Source organism: Giraffa tippelskirchi, chromosome 7 (assembly GCF_054371585.1).
Source record: "Giraffa tippelskirchi isolate mGirTip1 chromosome 7, T2T-mGirTip1v1.2.pri, whole genome shotgun sequence".
Taxonomy (NCBI): domain Eukaryota; kingdom Metazoa; phylum Chordata; class Mammalia; order Artiodactyla; family Giraffidae; genus Giraffa; species Giraffa tippelskirchi.
In genome coordinates, this window is record NC_137281.1 from 7,741,008 (window position 1) to 7,759,857 (window position 18,850).

At 53.7% G+C, this 18,850-nt stretch overlaps 2 protein-coding genes across 10 annotated transcripts; both read left to right on the forward strand.

The window, feature by feature from the left end:
- Window positions 1-327: 327 nt before the first annotated feature.
- IZUMO1 (izumo sperm-oocyte fusion 1) lies at window positions 328-5,003 on the forward strand. 9 transcript variants are annotated; one of them, XM_081515343.1, is made up of 10 exons: window positions 328-398; window positions 1,693-1,868; window positions 2,229-2,303; window positions 2,568-2,654; window positions 2,916-2,936; window positions 3,270-3,350; window positions 3,538-3,638; window positions 3,911-4,064; window positions 4,405-4,604; window positions 4,847-5,003. In XM_081515343.1, exons 2-10 carry the CDS (start codon window positions 1,745-1,747, stop codon window positions 4,997-4,999), a joined length of 996 nt encoding a protein of 331 aa, XP_081371469.1. In that variant the 5' UTR covers window positions 328-398; window positions 1,693-1,744; the 3' UTR covers window positions 5,000-5,003. The 9 variants fall into 9 exon arrangements, with proteins under 9 accessions (XP_081371469.1, XP_081371467.1, XP_081371470.1 ...); XM_081515341.1 differs by lacking the exon at window positions 328-398 and having other exon boundaries at window positions 1,196-1,868; window positions 4,405-4,606; window positions 4,847-4,991; XM_081515344.1 differs by lacking the exon at window positions 328-398 and having other exon boundaries at window positions 1,196-1,868; window positions 3,911-3,995; window positions 4,405-4,606; window positions 4,847-4,991.
- Window positions 4,847-18,499, forward strand: RASIP1 (Ras interacting protein 1). Its single transcript, XM_081515339.1, has 12 exons — window positions 4,847-5,385; window positions 5,625-5,765; window positions 6,353-7,038; window positions 8,606-8,961; window positions 12,475-13,128; window positions 13,958-13,995; window positions 14,228-14,379; window positions 14,495-14,598; window positions 15,988-16,231; window positions 16,437-16,609; window positions 17,372-17,519; window positions 18,088-18,499. Exons 2-12 carry the CDS (start codon window positions 5,629-5,631, stop codon window positions 18,285-18,287), a joined length of 2,892 nt encoding a protein of 963 aa, XP_081371465.1. The 5' UTR covers window positions 4,847-5,385; window positions 5,625-5,628; the 3' UTR covers window positions 18,288-18,499.
- Window positions 18,500-18,850: the final 351 nt, after the last annotated feature.

Here is an 18,850-nt window from a genome sequence, read left to right on the forward strand (position 1 = left end):
AGCCCACACAGCATACTTCTGGCATAAGGGTGCCTTTTGGGCTTGCAGGAAACAGTGGGTATTGTGTCCCTTGCCAGCCACTCCCTGTCCCTGAATTCACAGAACCTCTAAGTCTGGATTTGGGCAAGTGAAGGATAAAAGTATCAGAAGGTATACAGACTCCAGACTGATCTCCAACCCAGGCAGGAGCACAGGGTCTGGACAAGAGGATGGTATTTTTTATTTTGGCCATGCAGGACAGCATGGGGGATCTTAGTTGCTCAGCTAGGGATGGAACCCGCAACCCCTGCATTTGAAGCTCAAAGTCTTAACCACTGGACCACCAGGGAAGTCCCAGAGAATGGAATTATTGACTCAGATTTTTAGGACTTCCATGAGGCTTTTTGAAAGAAATGAAGGTAGATACCTTTATTACAGAGTTGTCTGAGAATCTGAGACCTTGTCTAGTTTTCTCAGGGAGTTTTGGGGGACCAGTCTCTACTCGACTGCCGTAGGTGGGAGAGAGGGATGTATGAATTAAAATCCACACCACCAACCCATCTCTGCAGGTTTTTTAGAGACCTGTGTGCATGAGGGTGTGTGAGTAGGAGTAAAGATGTGGAACTTCTGGGGACTTCTCATTTCTTGGGACATGAGTTCCTTCTTTCTTGGTGCCCTACTTGTGTGATTTGTGGTCTCAGAGACCCAATTCCTTCCTCGGAAACTCTCTGCATTGGCCCCCAGGCCTCTTTCCCCTGCGACCCTGGTATCCAGACACAGAGGCTGGAAAGAGAAGGTGGAGTGGGGCGTGAACAAAGATTATAATTTTTGAACTACATTTCCCATAAAGCTATGGGGCCGGCTGCTGTAATCAGCTAGGGAGACACCGAGGCCTTCTGGGAAGTGTAGTCCTAGGGCTGGAAAGGCCCTTTTTCTACGTTTTCGTGGCTCGACGACAGGGTTTCCAAAGGGCCGTGGGCATCTAGCCCAAAGCCTGAGTCGGGGCCCTGAGAAGGGAGGAGACTGAAGGCTTGAAGCCCTTTCCTTGGCTCTGGAAATCAGAGCCGACAGGGATCTTCCCCTTCGGTAGATGCTGGGAAAGTTCTAGTCTGAAAAGGCAGCTGTGACATCATGGAGCGATAGGTGGGGCCCTCCCTTTGTCGCAATCCAATCAGACTAAGAGTTGGGATTCTGGGCGGGGCCAAGGAAACTCCAGGGACTATCTCTTGGGCATCTGGGGCCTCACGTGGGTAGCCGGGAGGAGGAGGCTGTGGGCATTCCTAGTAAGGGGCAAACCGTGACTGTGACCCTCTCTCTACCACGCAGCCAACCTTACCCTCACCCCCAACAAAATTCTTAGTTTTAGTCGTGGGAAAAGATTAGAGTTGGAAGGACGTGGCTTGGTCATTCTCTCTAAAAGCTCTCAAAACGTGGGCTCTTTAGCGAACCCTAGTGTTCGAGTGTACAACAGTCAGGAGTCGGGCGTAGAGTGCTTCGAGACTCCTCGATTCTCTAATGAGAAGTGTGCGCCCTGACAACTGGGGCTCCGTTAGTCTCGGGGAAGCGCTTCTCTCCATTTAGCGTTCACCTTCTCGGGTGGGGTAAGAAGACCCTCCCCGGAGTTCGGCGCGGACTGCGCACTCTGGTCGGAATGGAGCCGCGGAGGCTTCCCCTCCTGGTGGCGACTCTGGCCGGCTGCCTGTTTCCTGCCAGGGGCTGTGTCATTTGTGATCCAAAGGTCAGGGAGGCGCTAAACTCCTTGGAGATGGATTACCTGCCTGGCCACCTGGAGGCCAAGTATCACCAAAAAGTGATGGAAAAGATAAAGCAGGCAGTGGAAGATTTCAAGGACCTGCCGATTGACGAGGACTCCTATATGGGGGTTGTCGGTGAGGGCGGAGATTGACTCCTGGATCCTGGGAAAGGAAGGGTCTGGGGCTAGGGTCGCTGGGAGGTGCTGGAGAGAAAGGACTGAAGGCAGAGTCTCCTAGGTTCGGGAACGGAAAAGGCTGGGTGGGATGCAGATTCTGTGGTTCCCCACGGGCTGGCAAATGCAGTTCCCCTACCTTTTATCCTGCAATTTTATGTAATAAAACTACAAATCCCAGAAGGCAATGGGGTGGGGTAACTCTTTTACCAGACCACTGGCCCCATGGGTACTGTAGTTTCTAAGACTAGGTGAGCGGATGAGACAGTAATGCTTGGAATCTGGGGGTTATTTCTCCCCCGCCCCTCCCTGCCCCCCACAGATGAGGCCACACTGGAAAAGGCATCCTGGAGTTTGCTGAAGGATCTGAAACGCATCACAGATAGTGATGCAAAAGGTAAATGCCCAGAGTGGGCCGGAGAGGGCTTCCAGAAACTCAGGGAAGTGATTGCTGGTGACCACTGGTCTGGTGGTCAGGTACTGGACTCTGGAGCCAGCATTCTGTTAAGCGGTCTTTACATTTTTATTGTCCTACCCTGAGAAGACCGGAAAGCTGAATGCCAGGCTCTGCAGACAGAGGCCAACTTCTGGTACCTCACATCTGGGAGGGGCAGGAGGGAGCGGGTGGGGACTACTCGGCAGTCTGCCTGCTTCTTCCCAGGTGAGCTCTTCGTGAAGGAGATGTTATGGATGTTGCACCTGGCAAAGAATACCTTTGCCAGCTATGCTGCTCAGTTTCAAAAAGAGGGTGAGAGAAGATGGGAGTCTGGCACCACAGACGTCTCCTTTCACAGTCCTAGAGTCCCTGTCCCCCGCCTTCTGCTTCTCCGATCTGTCAGCTCTCCCAACCCCTTGCTCCCTCGGACCCAAGGATCCAGATACCCATGTCTTTCCTTTCTCGAATGCAAGAGCCCCAGCCCTAGCCTGTTCCTTCACCCCTTCTCTCATCCTCTTTAACTTATAAATCTTATGCTCTCTCTCTCTTTTTTTATTGTTTCTTCCGAGGCAGCTTTTTGTCCCAACAAATGTGGTAAGTCTCGATTATGGGAAATAGTTCTCCATCCCTCATCCCTGCCCTGTCAATACCCAGTCTCTTTTTTGGGTCTGTGTGTTTTCTCATTTTCCCCGTCGAGAGGTTCCTGGGTCTCCAATATTCCTTGGACTTCTTGGGGGAAATGGTCATATAGTTTTTGCACTCTTTACTGAGCCTGGTTAGAACCGACTTCCTACAGGGCTATGTTCCAGCCCCTGACTGACCTCCTTGGAGATTTGGCTCTTGATCTCGCCCCTGCCCTTGGCCCTGCGCTCTCCTTTTAGACCCGCCTCTTAGTGGGAGAACACAGCCTTGATCTTGCCCTTTCAGGTCTGATGTTGCAGCCTCTCATCTGGTGCAGTACCTGCCAGAAGCAGGTTCACGCTTGTCGAAAGTCTAAGAATTGCGGAGGTGAGAGAGCTGGGCCCAGCTGGAGTGGTTGGCGCCAGGGGGGCGGAGCCAGAGGAGAAACCGAGTCTAAAGAGGGCGGAGACTGGAGCCAGACCAGGAGGACAGGCAGGGAGAGACCAAGTGGAAGGGGGTTGGGAGAGGGCCCAGAATCTTGAGCGAGCACCCCACAGTAACCCCCTATTCCCAGAGCGCGAAGTCAAAGTCCATCAAATGGAAGACATGATCCTGGACTGTGAGCTCAACTGGCATAAAATCTCTCAAGGCCTGACCGATTACAGCTTTTACAGGGTGGGGCCCTCCAACTCCCGTTACCCTTGAACTCCAAGTCCATCAGGCTTGTATGAGCACCCCTAGCCCCTGTATCCACAGGCCTGCATCCACAATGCCCATGACCTGTGACCGACCAAGTCTGACTTCCTTTTATCCCCTGGGACCTCACGTCCTGAACAGTACACCCTGGACTCCCACCTCCCCACTGAAGCCCCATGATCGTCTCACCCCTGTACTCCCCTAATCCCTGAATTCCCCAGGCCTCTGTGACCCCTTGAGCTTGGGTCTAGGTTTGGAAGAACAATTCTGAGATCTTGGTGTCCAAGGGGAAGGAGCCCATCCTGACCAAGACCATGGTGCGTCCAAAGGATGCAGGTACCTATCGCTGCGAGCTGGGTTCCGTACAATCCAGTCCAGCCACGATCATCTATTTTCACGTCACAGGTCAGTGCTGCGGAGTTGAGAGAAGTAGGATTCAGGGTCCTGAGGTTGGGGGGCGCCCGGTTCCAGGCGGGTGGCCTGCTTCAGGGGCGTGGCCTATGGGCATAACTTCCTGTAGGGGTGTGGCTTCAGGCCACGAGGGTGTGGCTTCCTGCCCCGAGCAAGGCTCCTGGTCACCCGGCCAGGGCTCCCCTCTGGGTGTGTCCCGGCTTCAAGCAATTGGAGGCGTCATTATGTCCCGGAGGGCCTGGGTCCTGGGCGGCTTGCCGCGGGGAGAACTTGCCTTGGTCTTGGCAGGACCTTAGCGCTCTCCCAGGATCGCTTCTTACCCTTCCTCTGTCAGTATTGCCCAAAAGAATCCAGGAGGAGACACCGTCACCAAACACCGAAACTCAGGATGAGACGGCCCTGGGAGAGGTGGCTTTGGATCGCCCCTACACAACCGTCGAGCCACAGACTCCGAAGCCGGAGCAAGTGCTGAGAAAACGCCTGCTCGGGGTGCTGATCTGGAGCTTAGTGGCGCTCACAGCCGGCGTTTTAACCGCGTGAGCCGCCCACTGAAGGCAGGGCTTGGAGTGAGAGGCGGGGTTTCCCGCTACCCAATGCAGGCGGGGGTCTGCGAGCCGAGGAACGCTGAGAGCTGGACTGCCTTTGGGAGCCGGGCTCACCTAAGGAGGGCGAAGCTTGGATCACTGCTAGAATAAGATCAAACCTAGGGAGGCCGGGAGGGGTGGTCCTCATTCAGTGAGGACCTAACTTGTTTCCGCTCTGCGTACTCCCATCAGGATCCTTTTCTCTCGGTCTGGCAAAGTGGTCGATTTCATCAAGTCCCGGTTCAGCACTGGCAGTCGGGCTGCTTAGGACTCGGGGGTTTCAAAGGAAAAGATCAAAGAATCCAGGAGAAAAATAAATATTTATCTGGTGGTCTAAGTATCTGACTCACTCCCCCGGACTGATTCTAACTTTTGGTCTCCCCCACCCCCACCCCCAAGAGAAGTTTGGGGATGGTCTTCTGTCCGAGAAAGGAGGGGCTGGGACCCCCGGGCCCTGTGGGGCCTGGAAGGGGCCAACTGGCGGCGATGTGATTCCAGAATCAAGGAGTGGGGCAGGGCCAGCCTTCCCCAGATCTCCTCCCCCAGGCCCGGTCCCCTCACAGGACGCCCCCTCCCCGCTCTTCCTGCCGGTTTCCTCTGGCCTTTTCCTGTCCCCCACCCAGTGCTGGGAGCTGGGGCAGAGGCAAAGGCTGAACAGGAGCCGCGGGGTCAAGAGCCAACCAGGGCAAGCGGAGACAGGGCCCCCGGGTGCTGGCGGGACCCGAAGCAGGGTAAGAGCCGGGGACCCAGGAGTCCAGTCGCCTCCTCCCTTCCTCAGACCTAGGAGTCAGTCCCCAGCCACCCTCCATCCCAGCAACCACAATCTGGGCTCCCATCCCCTCCTCCAACCAGACTCTGGAGTCTGAGCCCCATACCCCTCCTCCCTCTGACTCAGGAGTCCAGGTTCCCCTCCACCCCATCCCTACCTCCGGAGACCTCAGGAGCTGGGGTCTTCCCCACCCTCCCTTAGGGCCATGCTGTCTGGTGAACGGAAGGAGGGTGGAAGCCCCCGCTTCGGGAAGCTCCATCTCCCGGTGGGCCTGTGGATCAATTCTCCCAGGAAGCAGCTGGCCAAGCTGGGGCGACGCTGGCCCAGCGCCGCCTCTGTCAAGTGAGTGCCCACCTCCTCAGGACGCTAGCCCCTGCCCCATCTGCCTCCCACCTGCCCCTGTTTATGGCTCAGTCCCTGCACTGGGTAATGCCAGGGACCCGGAAAGAGCTGGCTCCAGTTCCTGGGCAAGTGAGATGGTGGACGGTGGGGAGACAGTGAGGCCCAGTGGTAGAGGGTCGGGCGAGGGGAGTTGTGGGTCTGGAGATGGGTTTAGGCCGCGTGGACACGGGGACCGGGACAGAAGAAGTAGCGGTTTGATTCACCTTCCTTCCTCCCCTCCCTGCTCACCTCTTGGAATTTCCTTCTGCGGGACTCGCCTTTATTTATTTATTTTCTCTCCCTCTCTCTTTGCCTCTGGCCTGTGCCCACCCCCAACACACCCCATCTCCATATACCCCGCGTCTCTCGCCCATCGATGGGTATCTGTCCCCCACTATCTCTGGGTGTCTGTCCCTCCCTCTCCGTGTCTCGGTCCCCCCTCCACACCTGGGCCTCTGCCCACCTCCCTCTTTCTCTAACCCCCATCCCCGTCTCTGCATGTCTTTCGGGCCTCTCTCCTGGGTCTGTGTTCCCCGGCGGGCTCCCAGGTCGTCGTCTTCGGACACGGGGAGCCGCAGTAGCGAGCCGCTGCCCCCGCCGCCGCCGCACGTGGAGCTGCGGCGAGTGGGTGCGGTCAAGGCAGCCGGGGGAGCCTCAGGGAGCCGTGCCAAGCGCATCTCCCAGCTCTTTCGGGGCTCGGGCACTGGAACCACGGGGTCCGGTGGCGCGGGAGGCCCTGGGACCCCGGGGGCCGCGCAGCGCTGGGCCAGCGAGAAGAAGTTGCCGGAACTGGCGGCGGGTGTGGCCCCCGAGCCTCCACTGGCCACACGCGCTACGGCGCCCCCGGGGGTCCTCAAGATCTTTGGCGCCGGGTTGGCTTCGGGCGCCAACTACAAGAGCGTGCTGGCCACGGCGCGCTCCACCGCGCGCGAGCTGGTGGCCGAGGCGCTGGAGCGCTACGGGTTGGCCGGCAGCCCCGGCAGCGGCCCCGGCGAGAGCAGCTGCGTGGACGCTTTCGCGCTGTGCGATGCCCTGGGCCGGCCCGCGGCGGGCGCCGTGGGCAGCGGCGAGTGGCGCGCGGAGCACCTGCGCGTGCTGGGCGACTCAGAGCGCCCGCTGCTGGTGCAGGAGCTGTGGCGGGCGCGGCCAGGCTGGGCGCGGCGTTTCGAGCTGCGCGGCCGCGAGGAGGCGCGCCGCCTGGAGCAGGAGGCCTTTGGTGCGGCGGACGGCGACGGTGAGCTGGCTCTGGGGGCGGGGCCTGCGGGGGCGGGGCCTGCGGAGGGCGGGCGGGGTCTGGGGGCGGAGTCGTTGTGGGCGGGGCCTGAGGAGCTGGTGGGGCGGACTGGGGGCGGGGTCTGCGGGAAAGGGGAGGATTGGGCGGGCTCTAAAGCACTGTGTTCAGTGGAAGGCGGAGCTGGGGCAGGGTCTAAGTCAGCCAGATGGGCTAGGCCGCGGGACGTCGCCCTTGGGAATAGGTGCATAGTTGATGGGCGGAGCCTGTGATGCTGGGACCCGGCCGCGGAATGGAGTGATAGGAAGGCAGAGACATTGCGCGCGGCGGGTGAGTGGCCCTCATGGCAGGTGGCCTCTCACCAGAAGGCTGAATTGGTTCGTGAGAGACAGGGCCTATGCGGATGGAGGCTAGAAGGAGGATAGGCTTGGAAAGTAAGGAAGTGAGCTATTAGATTGCGGCCTAAGAATGGGTGGATCCTCAGAAGGGTGGGCCTTGGAGTAGGTGACTTTAGGCTAGATTGGCTGTAAACCGTGAGAGGGGGCTTGAGGGTAGTGCACGAGAAATGAAGAGGTATTTGTACTGGCGGACGACCAGGCTACCTGGGGGCCTAGCATGTGGCTCTGCGGTAAAGAATCCACTTGCTAGTGCAGGAGACACAGGTTCAATCCCTGGGTCGGTAAGATCCCCTGGAGAAGAAAATGGCAACCCACTCCAGTACTCTTGCCTGGAGAATCCCACAGTCAGAGAAGCCTGGCAGGCTACAGTCCATGGGGTAGCAAGAGTCGGACAAGACTTGGCACCTCAACCACCACGACCAATATTCTTGCCGGGAAATCCCATGGACAGAGGAGCCTGATTGACTACAGTCTATGGGTTCACAAAGAGTCAGACACGACTTAGAGACTAAGCAAAAACAACTGGGACATAGTAGTTGCTAAGTAAAGAATGGCAATCATAACCATCGTTATTCCACAACCCCCTCCCCCCCAAAAAAGCATTCATTGGACACCTTCTGTGAGCCACACATTACCTAGGGCCCTTGGGGAGTACAATGGGGACATTGACAAGTGAAGTTCCCGTCTCCTAGATTCCACAGCCCAGTGAGAAACACATCAGTTCACTCATTCAGCTCATTTCCACTGGGTACCAGCTAGGTGTCAGTGTGCTGCGTGTGACAAATTTCATAGTGCCCAGCACGGCTCTTCTTTGCTTCGACTTAGAATGTCAAGAATAGGTGTTCAAGAGGAGTGATTTCTCTTTCCCTTGGTGCAGAATCTTCTCAGTTCATTGCGAAGTTCCTAACACCTAGAACAGTGCCTGGCACATAGTACAGGTTCAAAAAATACCAACTGAAAGAATAAATGAATTTATGAGTTGAAATTATAAGATAGGTAGGACTCAGGCAGGACATGTGTTCCAGGCACAGGGAACAGCATATGCAAAAGTCTAAATGTGGGAAGCAGCCTCACTTTGCAGCCAACTGCCTATAATCTCTAGCTCTCTGAGTCTGTCTCTCCCTTTGTCTCTTTCCAGTCTCAGTCTCATCGCTCTCCATCTCTCTCCGCAGGCACAGGCGCCCCCTCGTGGCGGCCACAGAAGAACCGCTCCCGGGCGGCGTCCGGTGGGGCGGCGCTGGCCAGCCCCGGCCCGGGGTCCGGGTCAGGGACCCCGGCTGGGTCCGGGGGCAAGGAGCGCTCGGAAAACTTGTCCCTGCGGCGGAGCGTATCGGAGCTCAGTCTGCAAGGTCGTCGGCGGCGGCAGCAGGAGCGCAGGCAGCAGGCACTTAGCATGGCCCCAGGGGCAGCCGACGCCCAAATCGGACCTGTAGACCCCGGCGACTTCGATCAGTTGACGCAGTGCCTCATCCAGGCCCCCAGCAACCGCCCCTATTTCCTGCTGCTGCAGGGCTACCAGGACGCCCAGGTAAGCGCAGCCTGACCTACAGAGAGAGACCTATGTCCCACCCTTTGGTTGAATGGGCGGCAGAACTACAGCTCCCAGAATTTCGTGGGTCGCCTTAGCCCCAGGTTTGTTGGAAGGTAGTGCCGGCAAGTGGTGAAGAACCCATCTGCCAATGCAGGAGACCAGGAGACGTAAGAGACACGGGTTCGATTCCTGGGTCGGGAAGGTCCCCTGAAGGAGGGCGTGGCAACCCACTCCAGTATTCTTGCCTGGAGAATTCCCATGGACAGAGGAGCCTGGCAGGCTGCAGTCCATAGGACTGCAAAGAGTCGGACACGACTGTAGCGACTTAGCATGCACACACATGGTTCCAGCCAGGTTCTAGAGGAGGAAATAATATCAGAGAAGAAAGTGGGAGGGTCCAGATAGATCTCGGAGAAGGATTTCACCGGAGGGATTAAGTAGACGATGACTCATTCTGTTCCAAGTTGGGCGAAAGCACTGTCTTCCACCAGGAAGATTGGGAGAGCCTGTTTTGTTTTTATTGGCCGCATCACGCTGCTTGCGGGATCTTAGTTACCTGACCAGGGATTGAACTCGGGACTTGGCCGTACAAGCCTGAATCCTAACCACTAGGCCACCAAGGAATTCCCAGGAGAGCCTATTTTAGAACGATCCCTTTGGAAAGCCTCTATTTCTTGAGGAGGAGTAATGGAAGAGTAACTCCTGGGGTGGGAGGTAATTTGATTGCTATACGGAATCTTGTCCTGGGTAAGCCTATATGGTCTTGGAAGAAGTGGATTATGTCACTTTCTAAGGTTGATGGTTTACTCTGGAAGGATTTTGACCATTGTCGATGGGGGCCAGTGGTACTGGTTCTTCTATTTTACATATTTGAATGGTGATAGGAGAACTTGTTTGAGTGTTGGGGAGCAGAGAGGAAGAAAGGGTTAGTGGTTGGGGGGACACTGCTAAGTTATTTCATTAAAGAAATGTATTATTGAAAATATTCATGTGCGTGTGTGTGTGTGTGTGTGTGTGTGTGTTTAATGATGATGATGATTAGGGCTTCCCTGCTGGCTCAGATGGTAAAGAATCTGCCCGTAATGCAGGAGACCTGCGTTTGATCCCTGGGATGGGAAGATCCCCTGGAGGATGGAATGGCTACCCACTCCAGTATTCTTGCCTGGAGAATCCCATGGACAGAGGAGCCTGGCAGGCTACAGTCCATGGGGTGCAAAGATTAGGAGAATCATTCCTATGCTTTTGTCCACCTTTGGGTAATAGTGGTACAGCCAGGGTACCCCTGGGACTAATGGGAAAGCCTCTTCTGGAAGGCGATGGAGTTTATTGAACAGTTCCATTTTTACTCTCAGAGAGGGATCCAACTGGGTTAGGTCATTTGGCTGTATATATGGGTGAGAGGTTACAACTATTCAAGGAACTTCCATTGGAAGAATTCACTCCTCCTTGTTGGGGCAACAGGACAAGGAAAGTTCATTGTAGAACAGGGTGTGTATATATTACAACAGCTTATTCCTCCAGGCAGGGTGGGCGAATCGGCGGCTCTATTGTGGAAAGGTGGTCAAATTGGAAGGATCTATTCTGAGAGTATAAGAAAGTAGGTTATGGGAAGAGAGGGAAACATTGGAAATGTTCATTTCTTCAGGGGGGATTCATGAGAAATTTCTTTGTAAGAGACTTCACTGGAAGTGTCCATTCCTTGGGAACAGGAATAAGAGTTCTATCCATGGGTGTCTGTAATCTGAGAGTTCATTTTAAGTGCAGTGGAGGAAGCCCTTTGACGGTTAAGGAACAGGAAAGCCTCTTGTAAGAAGGGGGTTCGTGTATTTTGGACCATTCCCTTTCCTCCAGACAGGGACTGAGAGTGGGAGGTTTTACCTTCAGAAGGTGGTCAGACTGTAAAGATCCATTTTTCTTGAGAGGTAGATGAAACAATATATTGTAGTAAGGGGATTTAAAATATATACATATTTTAAAGTTTGTTTATTTATTTATTTTTGGCTGTGCTGGGTCTTCGTTGCTTCGCACAGGCTTTCTCCAGTTGTGGCGAGCGGGGGTTACTCTCTAGTTGCGGTGCAAGAGCTTCTCCTTGCGATGGCTTCTCTTGTGGCAGAGCCCCAGCTCTAGGGCTCGCGGGCTTCAGTAGTTGTGGCTCATGGGCTCCAGAGCACAAGCTCAATAGTTGTGGCCCATGGGCTTAGTTGTTCCACTGGATGTGGGATCTTCCCCGATTAGGGATTGGACCTGTGTCTCCTGCATTGGCAGGCAGATTCTTTACCACTGAACCACCAGAGAAACCTAGTAAGGGGTTTTGGAAATGAGCACTTATGAGGTGGGGGTAATGGGAGAGTTCAGTGTAGGAGGGGGTTTATGACTATTGGGATGCCTATTTTCTCACATGTGAATGAGGAACAGTGGATGTACTTTAGGGAAGGGGTCAGACTGAGTGCTTCCATTTTTATAGGATGCAGATAGGAGAGTCGTTTTTAGGAATAGGTCTTCTGGAATACACCTCTTCATTTAGTGGAAGAAATGGCCCACTCCATTATAAGAGCGTCTCTTTGAAAACATCCATTTATAAGATGAGGTTACTTAAAGTGCCACTATACGGAGATCTCCTTGGAGATGTCCTTTTGGGAGATGGTAATATTGAGAGCATCCATTGATGGGAGGGAGAGTGCCTTTGGAATGCTCCATCATGGCGGGAGAGTGGGGGACAAGTGAGTCCGCTGTAGAATTATGTCTCCTTGGAATTGAATTCATCATGGGGTGGGAAAATAAATGAGAGTCCATTATAGAAAGTGGGTCTCTTTGGAAGTGTACATTCATGGGCTGGAGATAATGGAAGAAACCTTTGTTTGAGGGGGAAGTCTCTTTAAAGGTATCCTTGCTTTGGGAAAACTGAGAGCAGCTATTATTGGAAGGGGAAATGTCTTTGAAAGCCTCCATCACAGGGGTGGCATGAAGGGCATTCAGGACCAGGAGTAGGGAAATGGGAGAGTTCCTAGGAGAAAGAAGGTTTCTTTGGGAAGGGCCACTGAGGGTGAGTCTAGTGGGAGAGTCCATTTTAGTAATGGGGATGCGGTGCCCTTGTAAGCACCTATTCTTTGGGCTGAATGTTATGGGAGAGCCCACTGTAAAAAGAGTTTGCCTTGAAGGAGTCCTTTCAGAGGTGAGAAGATGGGAGAAGCCATTGGAAAAAGATCTGCTGGGAAGCATCCATCCTTTGAGGGAGGGAAATGGTAGAGCCCCTGTCAAGAAAGGGGTTTCCTCCTATCCAGTCTTCAGGATGGACTTACGGGACAGTTCACCATAGGAAGTGCCTTTGAAGAGTCCACTCATGGGAGGTGGGGTAATTAATGAGTTCTTTGGGATCCCAGGAGATCTCCTTGGAAGTGCTCATTCAAGAGATGTGGTTGATGGGAGAGTCGATTGTGGGAAAGGTATCTCCTTGGAAACATCCATTCCTCGTGGAGTAGTATCCTTTAGTACAGCTTCACTTTCCTCCAGGACTTCGTGGTGTATGTGATGACGCGGGAGCAGCACGTGTTTGGCCGAGGTGGGAACTCCTCGGCCCGCGGTGGGTCCCCAGCCCCGTATGTGGACACCTTTCTCAATGCCCCGGACATCCTGCCCCGTCACTGCACCGTGCGCGCGGGTCCTGAGCCCCCGGCTATGGTGCGCCCATCCCGGGGAGCCCCGGTCACGCACAATGGGTACCTATTGCTGCGGGAGGCCGAGCTGCATCCGGGAGACCTGCTGGGGCTGGGCGAGCACTTCCTGTTCATGTACAAGGACCCCCGTGCTGGGGGCTCGGGGCCGGCGCGACCACCGTGGCTACCCGCACGCCCCGGGGCCACGCCGCCGGGCCCCGGCTGGGCCTTCTCTTGCCGCCTGTGCGGTCGTGGCCTGCAGGAACGCGGCGAGGCCCTGGCGGCCTACCTGGACGGCCGGGAGCCCGTGCTGCGCTTCCGGCCCCGCGAAGAAGAGGCGCTGCTGGGCGAGATCGTGCGCACCGCGGCCGCTGGCGCCGGGGACCTGCCACCCTTGGGGCCGGCCACGCTGCTGGCGCTTTGTGTGCAGCATTCAGCTCGGGAGCTGGAGCTGGGCCACCTGCCACGCCTGCTGGGTCGCCTGGCCCGTCTTATCAAGGAGACTGTCTGGGTGAGCTCCCCCAACCGCCGTCTAGACTCTTCTCCGCCCCAAGTCCTTGCCCCAGCCTCCTCTTGCCATCGCAAACCTTAGTTTTGTAGTTGGGCAGAACAAAACTACATCTCCCAGAAAGCCTCAGGAAGGGGGTGGTGCTTGGGCAGGGGCCCCACGGGATGCTGGTAGTTGTGGTTTCATCCACAGCGCTTGAAGAGAAGGCGGTACAGTAGTACCTGTCTTTGCAGATGTGGGATGATGGGAGAAACCATTCTGTGAGATGGAGTGGGGTTAGAGATCGCATTGGGTGAAAAGATCAAAGAGACCATTGTGAGAAGTGAGGTGGGGAGCCCATTGGTCCTGAAGCTTGGAGCCATAGTGGGCGAGACCATTCTTGAAGCCCGAGGAGAGCAAACCCTAGGACCGACAAATGGATATGCTAGGGAGAAACCATTTATAGTGTGTGTGTGTGGGGGGGGGAGTTGCATCCTATTGAGCTGAGCCCTAGTTAGAGAAAAGGTTTAGGAAGTTTTGAGGGGTAGGAAGAAACTCCGTTTGAGCAGAAGTAGATCTAAGGGGAGACAGACCACTTATAATCATAGGGGTGTGTGTTTTAAAAGGTAAGAAGAGAACTGATTATTCTGAAGCTTGAGGATCAGAGTTCATTAAAAAATTTTTTTTGGGGGGGAATATAGTTGATTTACAATGTTGTGTTAGTTTCTGCTGTACAGATTAGAGCCTGTTTGAAAAGTGAGGAGAGTCTCTGTCAAAAGGAAAACCAGGGCATTAACTCATGGCCTCTCTTCCTCATCCCCCTCACCTTGATTCTGATCTTACTGTTCCACAGGAAAAGATTAAGGAAATTGGAGACCGTCAGCCAGAAAAGTAAGAGAAACTCTGGGGAGAAGGGTCTAGAGGGATGTAGCGGTCAGGAGGATTTGCAGCCAGTTCTCTGTTCACCTTTCCATGCATGTTGTAATCCAAGTTTCTTTGGGCCTCAGCTTTTCTAATTGTGAAATGAGGGCTGGATTCTGTCCCCAGTTAGACCCAGATCTCTGGGTTTGGACATTATGGTGGGGGTTGGGCAATGATTACAGGTCCTTTCCCCTTGTCTCAGCCACCCTGAGGGGGTTCCTGAGGTGCCCTTGACCCCTGAGACTGTGTCTGTGGAGTTGCGGCCACTCATGCTATGGATGGCCAACACCACGGAGCTACTGAGCTTTGTGCAGGAGAAGGTGCTAGAGATGGAGAAGGAGGCCGACCAGGAAGGTGAGCCCTGACCCAGGCCCATGTTTGTCCAAACCCCCAGCCATTCCCTGCACCTGGGGACCTGGGTTTCTGCCTGGCAACCTCTGGTTCTCCTTACTCCTATCCCTGTCTTCAGACCCACAACTCTGCAATGACTTGGAATTATGTGATGAGGCAATGGCCCTCCTGGATGAGGTCATCATGTGTACCTTCCAGCAGTCTGTCTACTACCTCACCAAGGTATTGCCTCCTGTTTGGCATGGGATCACTTCCTGTTTGAACTATATCACATTTCTCTGATGTCACTTCCTATTTGACCTAACAAGATTCCCCGCTTCTCTGACATCACTTCCCATGTCCCCACAGACCACCCGCCTACTTTGCTGTTCTGAGACTGCTTCCTGTTTGAGATTACATCACTTCCTGCCTTTCTGACTTCTTGTCTCTGCAACTATCCTCTCTTGATTGGCTGACTTTGCTGTCTGGCTATATCACCATTTCTACTTTCTCAAGCTCCTTTTTTATAAGTCCACTCCTAAGTCACTGATAAGTTTGATAGATGATAGATAGATATCAAATAGAACTAGGCACTGTTATTTAAACTAAACCTCTTTAAGCAGGCCTTTCTGTGTTTGCAGACCTCACTTCCTATAGCTTTGAGTTCATTCCTTTTTCTTTAAAAAAAAAAATGTTTTTTTCTTTTCCTTTAAAACTTTTTTAATAGTTTTTTTTTTTTTTTTTTTGGCCATAATGTTCAGCTTGTGGGATCTTAGTTCCCCAACCATGGACTGAACCCATACTCTCAGCAGTCTGTCTTTTCACACCCTCAGCAGTGAAAGTGCAGAGTCCTAGTCATTGGACTACCAGGGAATTCCCTTCATTCTCTTTTCTGAATCACAAACCTTTTTATCCCTGGAGTGCCCATCCTGCAGGACCTGCTTTCTGCCCCAGTCCCCTGCCACCACTCTTGAACTCAACATTGCTTATTGGAATTCCCAGGGTTTCTGGCTTATCATAAGCCTGATTCCTTAGCTGTGAAATGAAAGGGGATCTTTTGGGACAGATAGTCTCTATATTTCTTGAGCAGCCTTGATTTGTGAAGCTCTTTCCTCCAAGGCTTTACTTCCTGTACATCCCTGCCAAGTGTGGGTTTGTTTCTTCTTTGGCTCTGACCTCATTTCCTGTCCTTGGCCTGATCTCACTTTCCACTGGCTAATTGCCACCCCACTCCCACTTCCTGACTCTCCATTCTTTTCCTTTCCTTCGGGAATTCTGGATAAATAAATCTTTGATTGAAGGGAGCCTCTTTGTTCAATGTCCTTTGTTCTCCTTGAGCTGTCTCTGTTGAGAACTACAGGTCCTGTAAGGTACCAGAGGTGGTCTTAAAATACCCAAGACACTTCTGGAAAGCCTTTCTTAAACTTGAGGTATCCCAGGCCTGATGAATGCTAGGAACCCATTTGGAAAGGAGGAATTTGCTTATGGAGACCTTTAGGGTGTTGAAAGTAGAATGGACTACAATTCCCAGAAGCCTTTGGTGGAGCTCCCTAGTATCTTCATGCTCCACTACCTTGAAGCTTCCAGGGAGGTGTAGTCCAATCTCTTGCTTGCATCTCTGTATTTCCTCAGACTCTGTATTCAACACTGCCTGCTCTCCTGGATAGTAACCCTTTTACAGCTGGAGCAGAGTTGCCGGGGCCTGGTGCTGAACTGGGGGCCATGCCTCCAGGGTTGAGACCTACCCTGGGTGTGTTTCAAGCAGCCCTGGAACTGACCAGCCAGTGCGAATTGCACCCAGACCTTGTGTCTCAGACTTTTGGCTACTTGTTCTTCTTCTCCAATGCATCCCTTCTCAACTCGCTGATGGAACGAGGTGAGGGTTGGACTGGAAAGGGGTTGGGAGGCAGAGACAGGAACCACTGAGACTTGTGTCAGTTAAGACACATCACAGGCTCAGACCTCATCCTTAGAAACTCTGGAGAGCATGCTCCAGATCCCAAACTGAAGGATAGGAAAGGTCTGGGAGGCAGGAGGGCAGGATCCATGCACCAATTGCTTCTCATACTCTTCCCCCACAGGTCAAGGCCGACCTTTCTATCAATGGTCCCGAGCTGTCCAAATCCGAACCAACCTGGATCTTGTCTTGGACTGGCTGCAGGGGGCTGGGCTGGGTGACATTGCCACTGAGTTCTTCCGGAAACTCTCCATAGCTGTGAACCTGCTTTGTGTGCCTCGCACCTCCTTGCTCAAGGTGACTCCTGATCCCCGACCTCTGAGTCTCCAACCCCACTCACCCATTCTCTGTATTCAGCTTACCCTTGGCTCTCCCCTTGGGCTCTGTTATCCCTAATCCCAACTCAGACACCATGGATGATGCATTGGCAGCTAGAAGGAAGCCAGCCACATCAATGTCTGAATTTGGCTACATCTGAATCCCAGTGGGAGTTATTAATAATAGTTTCCAGGGTCCCCTCCCTTAGACATGCTTGCCTTTTTGTATCCTCATAACAACCCTGTTGGGTAGTTCCTGTTCTCTGATTTACAGGTGAAGAAACTGAGGCACTGTGGTTTGCCAGAAGGCAATGAATTGCCAGGCAACCTGGGTTCAGTCTCTGTTTTTAACCACATTGATGATTCTGTTGCCTAGATCTAGGTTAGGTACAGAAATTTTCAAACAGATACAAAAAGTAGCCACAGTCGAATGAACTTATATGATGAACATATATGCACACAATAACATAAACTAATGGTCAATTTGTTTCTTCTCCACAACCGCCTACTTCTACTTCCTCGTGTATTCTGAAGCAAATCACATTTTTCTTTTTTAAAGTTGAGAGTAGGCCCTTTCCCACCTTCACTTTGGTGATAGCCAGGCCTCACATTGTCTTGGAAGACATTGCAGAGACACCAGTTTCTACCCACTACATCCACGCCCCCTGTAGAGGGCCTTCCACTTAGGATTTCTCAGCTGTCCCATAATGACTGTAGATTTCTCACCTCGTCTTCCTACCAGGCTTCATGGAGCAGCCTACGAACTGACCACCCTACACTGACCCCTGCTCAGCTCCACCATCTGCTCAGCCACTACCAGCTGGGTCCTGGCCGTGGTCCTCCACCTGCCTGGGATCCTCCCCCTGCAGAGCGAGATGCTGTGGACACAGGTGAGGAGAAATATGGACAGGGGCATCGGGGCGGTCAGCTTTCCTCTGTCCTCAGGACCTAGGAGTCCATAGCTCCAAGCCCTCCTTCTTCCTATCTCTCTCCTCCCCCCTGGATCTAAGGATCTAAGTGCTGGATTCCAGGATACAGGATTCTCCCACAGGATACAGGAGATCAAGCCCCCAGCTCCTTATTTTTTCCCAGGGGTTAGGCCTCCAGCCTCTTTCCCCCCACAAACGACCTCCCTCACCTAAGAGGCCAGGCTCCAGGCCCCTCAGCTCTAAGGAATCTGTGAAACAAAATTCCCAGCCCTTCCTCCTTTCGTCCTCGCGGACTCAAGAACCCAAGTACATGGCCCGTTTTCCAGGCAACGGTGGCCTTTCAGAGTCTGAACTATAATTCCCATGATGCTTGGGAACTCCAAGAGTCACGTTCGAAGGGACCCTGCTCCAGGAGTTGCTGGGTGTTAAGTTTTTCCTTCCTTCCGGCATGAGGTAGCCTCGGCCCTCCCTGAGATTGCTGCCTCACACCCATTTTCAGAATTGAACTCTGTGTTCTTTCGTCTCTTAGGGGACATCTTCGAAAGCTTCTCTTCCCATCCTCCCCTCATCCTGCCCTTGGGTAGCTCGCGCCTCAGCCTCACGGGTCCTGTGACAGATGATGCCCTTCACCGTGAACTTCGCAGACTCCGCCGCCTCCTCTGGGATCTTGAGCAGCAGGAACTGCCGGCCAATCACCGCCATGGACCTCCTGTGGCCACGCCTCCTTGAGAACCAATAGCAAAAGAGCGCGCGAACCTTGAAAATTCATCGGCTTCTAACCTCTAGAGCCCGCCTGAGCGCAGAGCTTTCTGGGAGTTGTAGTTTTTCTCCGCGTGGAATGCTGGGAGTTTGAGTTTGGGGGTAGCAAAGGATGGGACAGTGGGAAGGTAGGTTGGGGTTTTGAGTGCCAGGAACAATAAAGGCATCTGTGGTATTGGCAACGCCTTGCTTGTTAAGACTCTGGAGCGGTAGCAGTGATGATTTTTTTGTGAAATAAGTCACCAGGGCCCTTGCCTGGAGCATTGGGCTCCTGCCGAATCCACGAGGTATTTATAGCCACGGCCTCAGCTTGCCCTCTTGCTTGTAATCCAACCCAGGAGTGCTGGAACCTCCCACGCACCTCAGGACGGATCGCTAAACTTGTTCAGCTAAAGATCAGTCCTGCCAGTGGGAAACAGCCAACGCTCCCTTCGACCCCCATAGCCCATACTCCAACCTCTTCCCTCAGACCCAGGAGTTTGGGTTCCCAAGCCCCTTCTGGACCTTTGTGCCCGGGCACCCAGATGAGTCTC

What these genes read in the sequence shown, in the direction of transcription:
- RASIP1 (XM_081515339.1), top strand. Translation starts at nt 5,629, where the DNA reads ATGCTGTCTGGTGAACGGAAGGAGGGTGGAAGCCCCCGCTTCGGGAAG. An exon ending in AGGGCTACCAGGACGCCCAG is followed by an intron (nt 8,962 to 12,474) that starts GTAAGCGCAGCC and finishes ACTTTCCTCCAG; the next exon opens with GACTTCGTGGTGTATGTGAT. An exon ending in CTCGCACCTCCTTGCTCAAG is followed by an intron (nt 16,610 to 17,371) that starts GTGACTCCTGAT and finishes TCTTCCTACCAG; the next exon opens with GCTTCATGGAGCAGCCTACG.
- IZUMO1 (XM_081515341.1), top strand. Translation starts at nt 1,631, where the DNA reads ATGGAGCCGCGGAGGCTTCCCCTCCTGGTGGCGACTCTGGCCGGCTGC. An exon ending in AAAGTCTAAGAATTGCGGAG is followed by an intron (nt 3,351 to 3,537) that starts GTGAGAGAGCTG and finishes CCCTATTCCCAG; the next exon opens with AGCGCGAAGTCAAAGTCCAT. An exon ending in ACAGCCGGCGTTTTAACCGC is followed by an intron (nt 4,607 to 4,846) that starts GTGAGCCGCCCA and finishes TACTCCCATCAG; the next exon opens with GATCCTTTTCTCTCGGTCTG.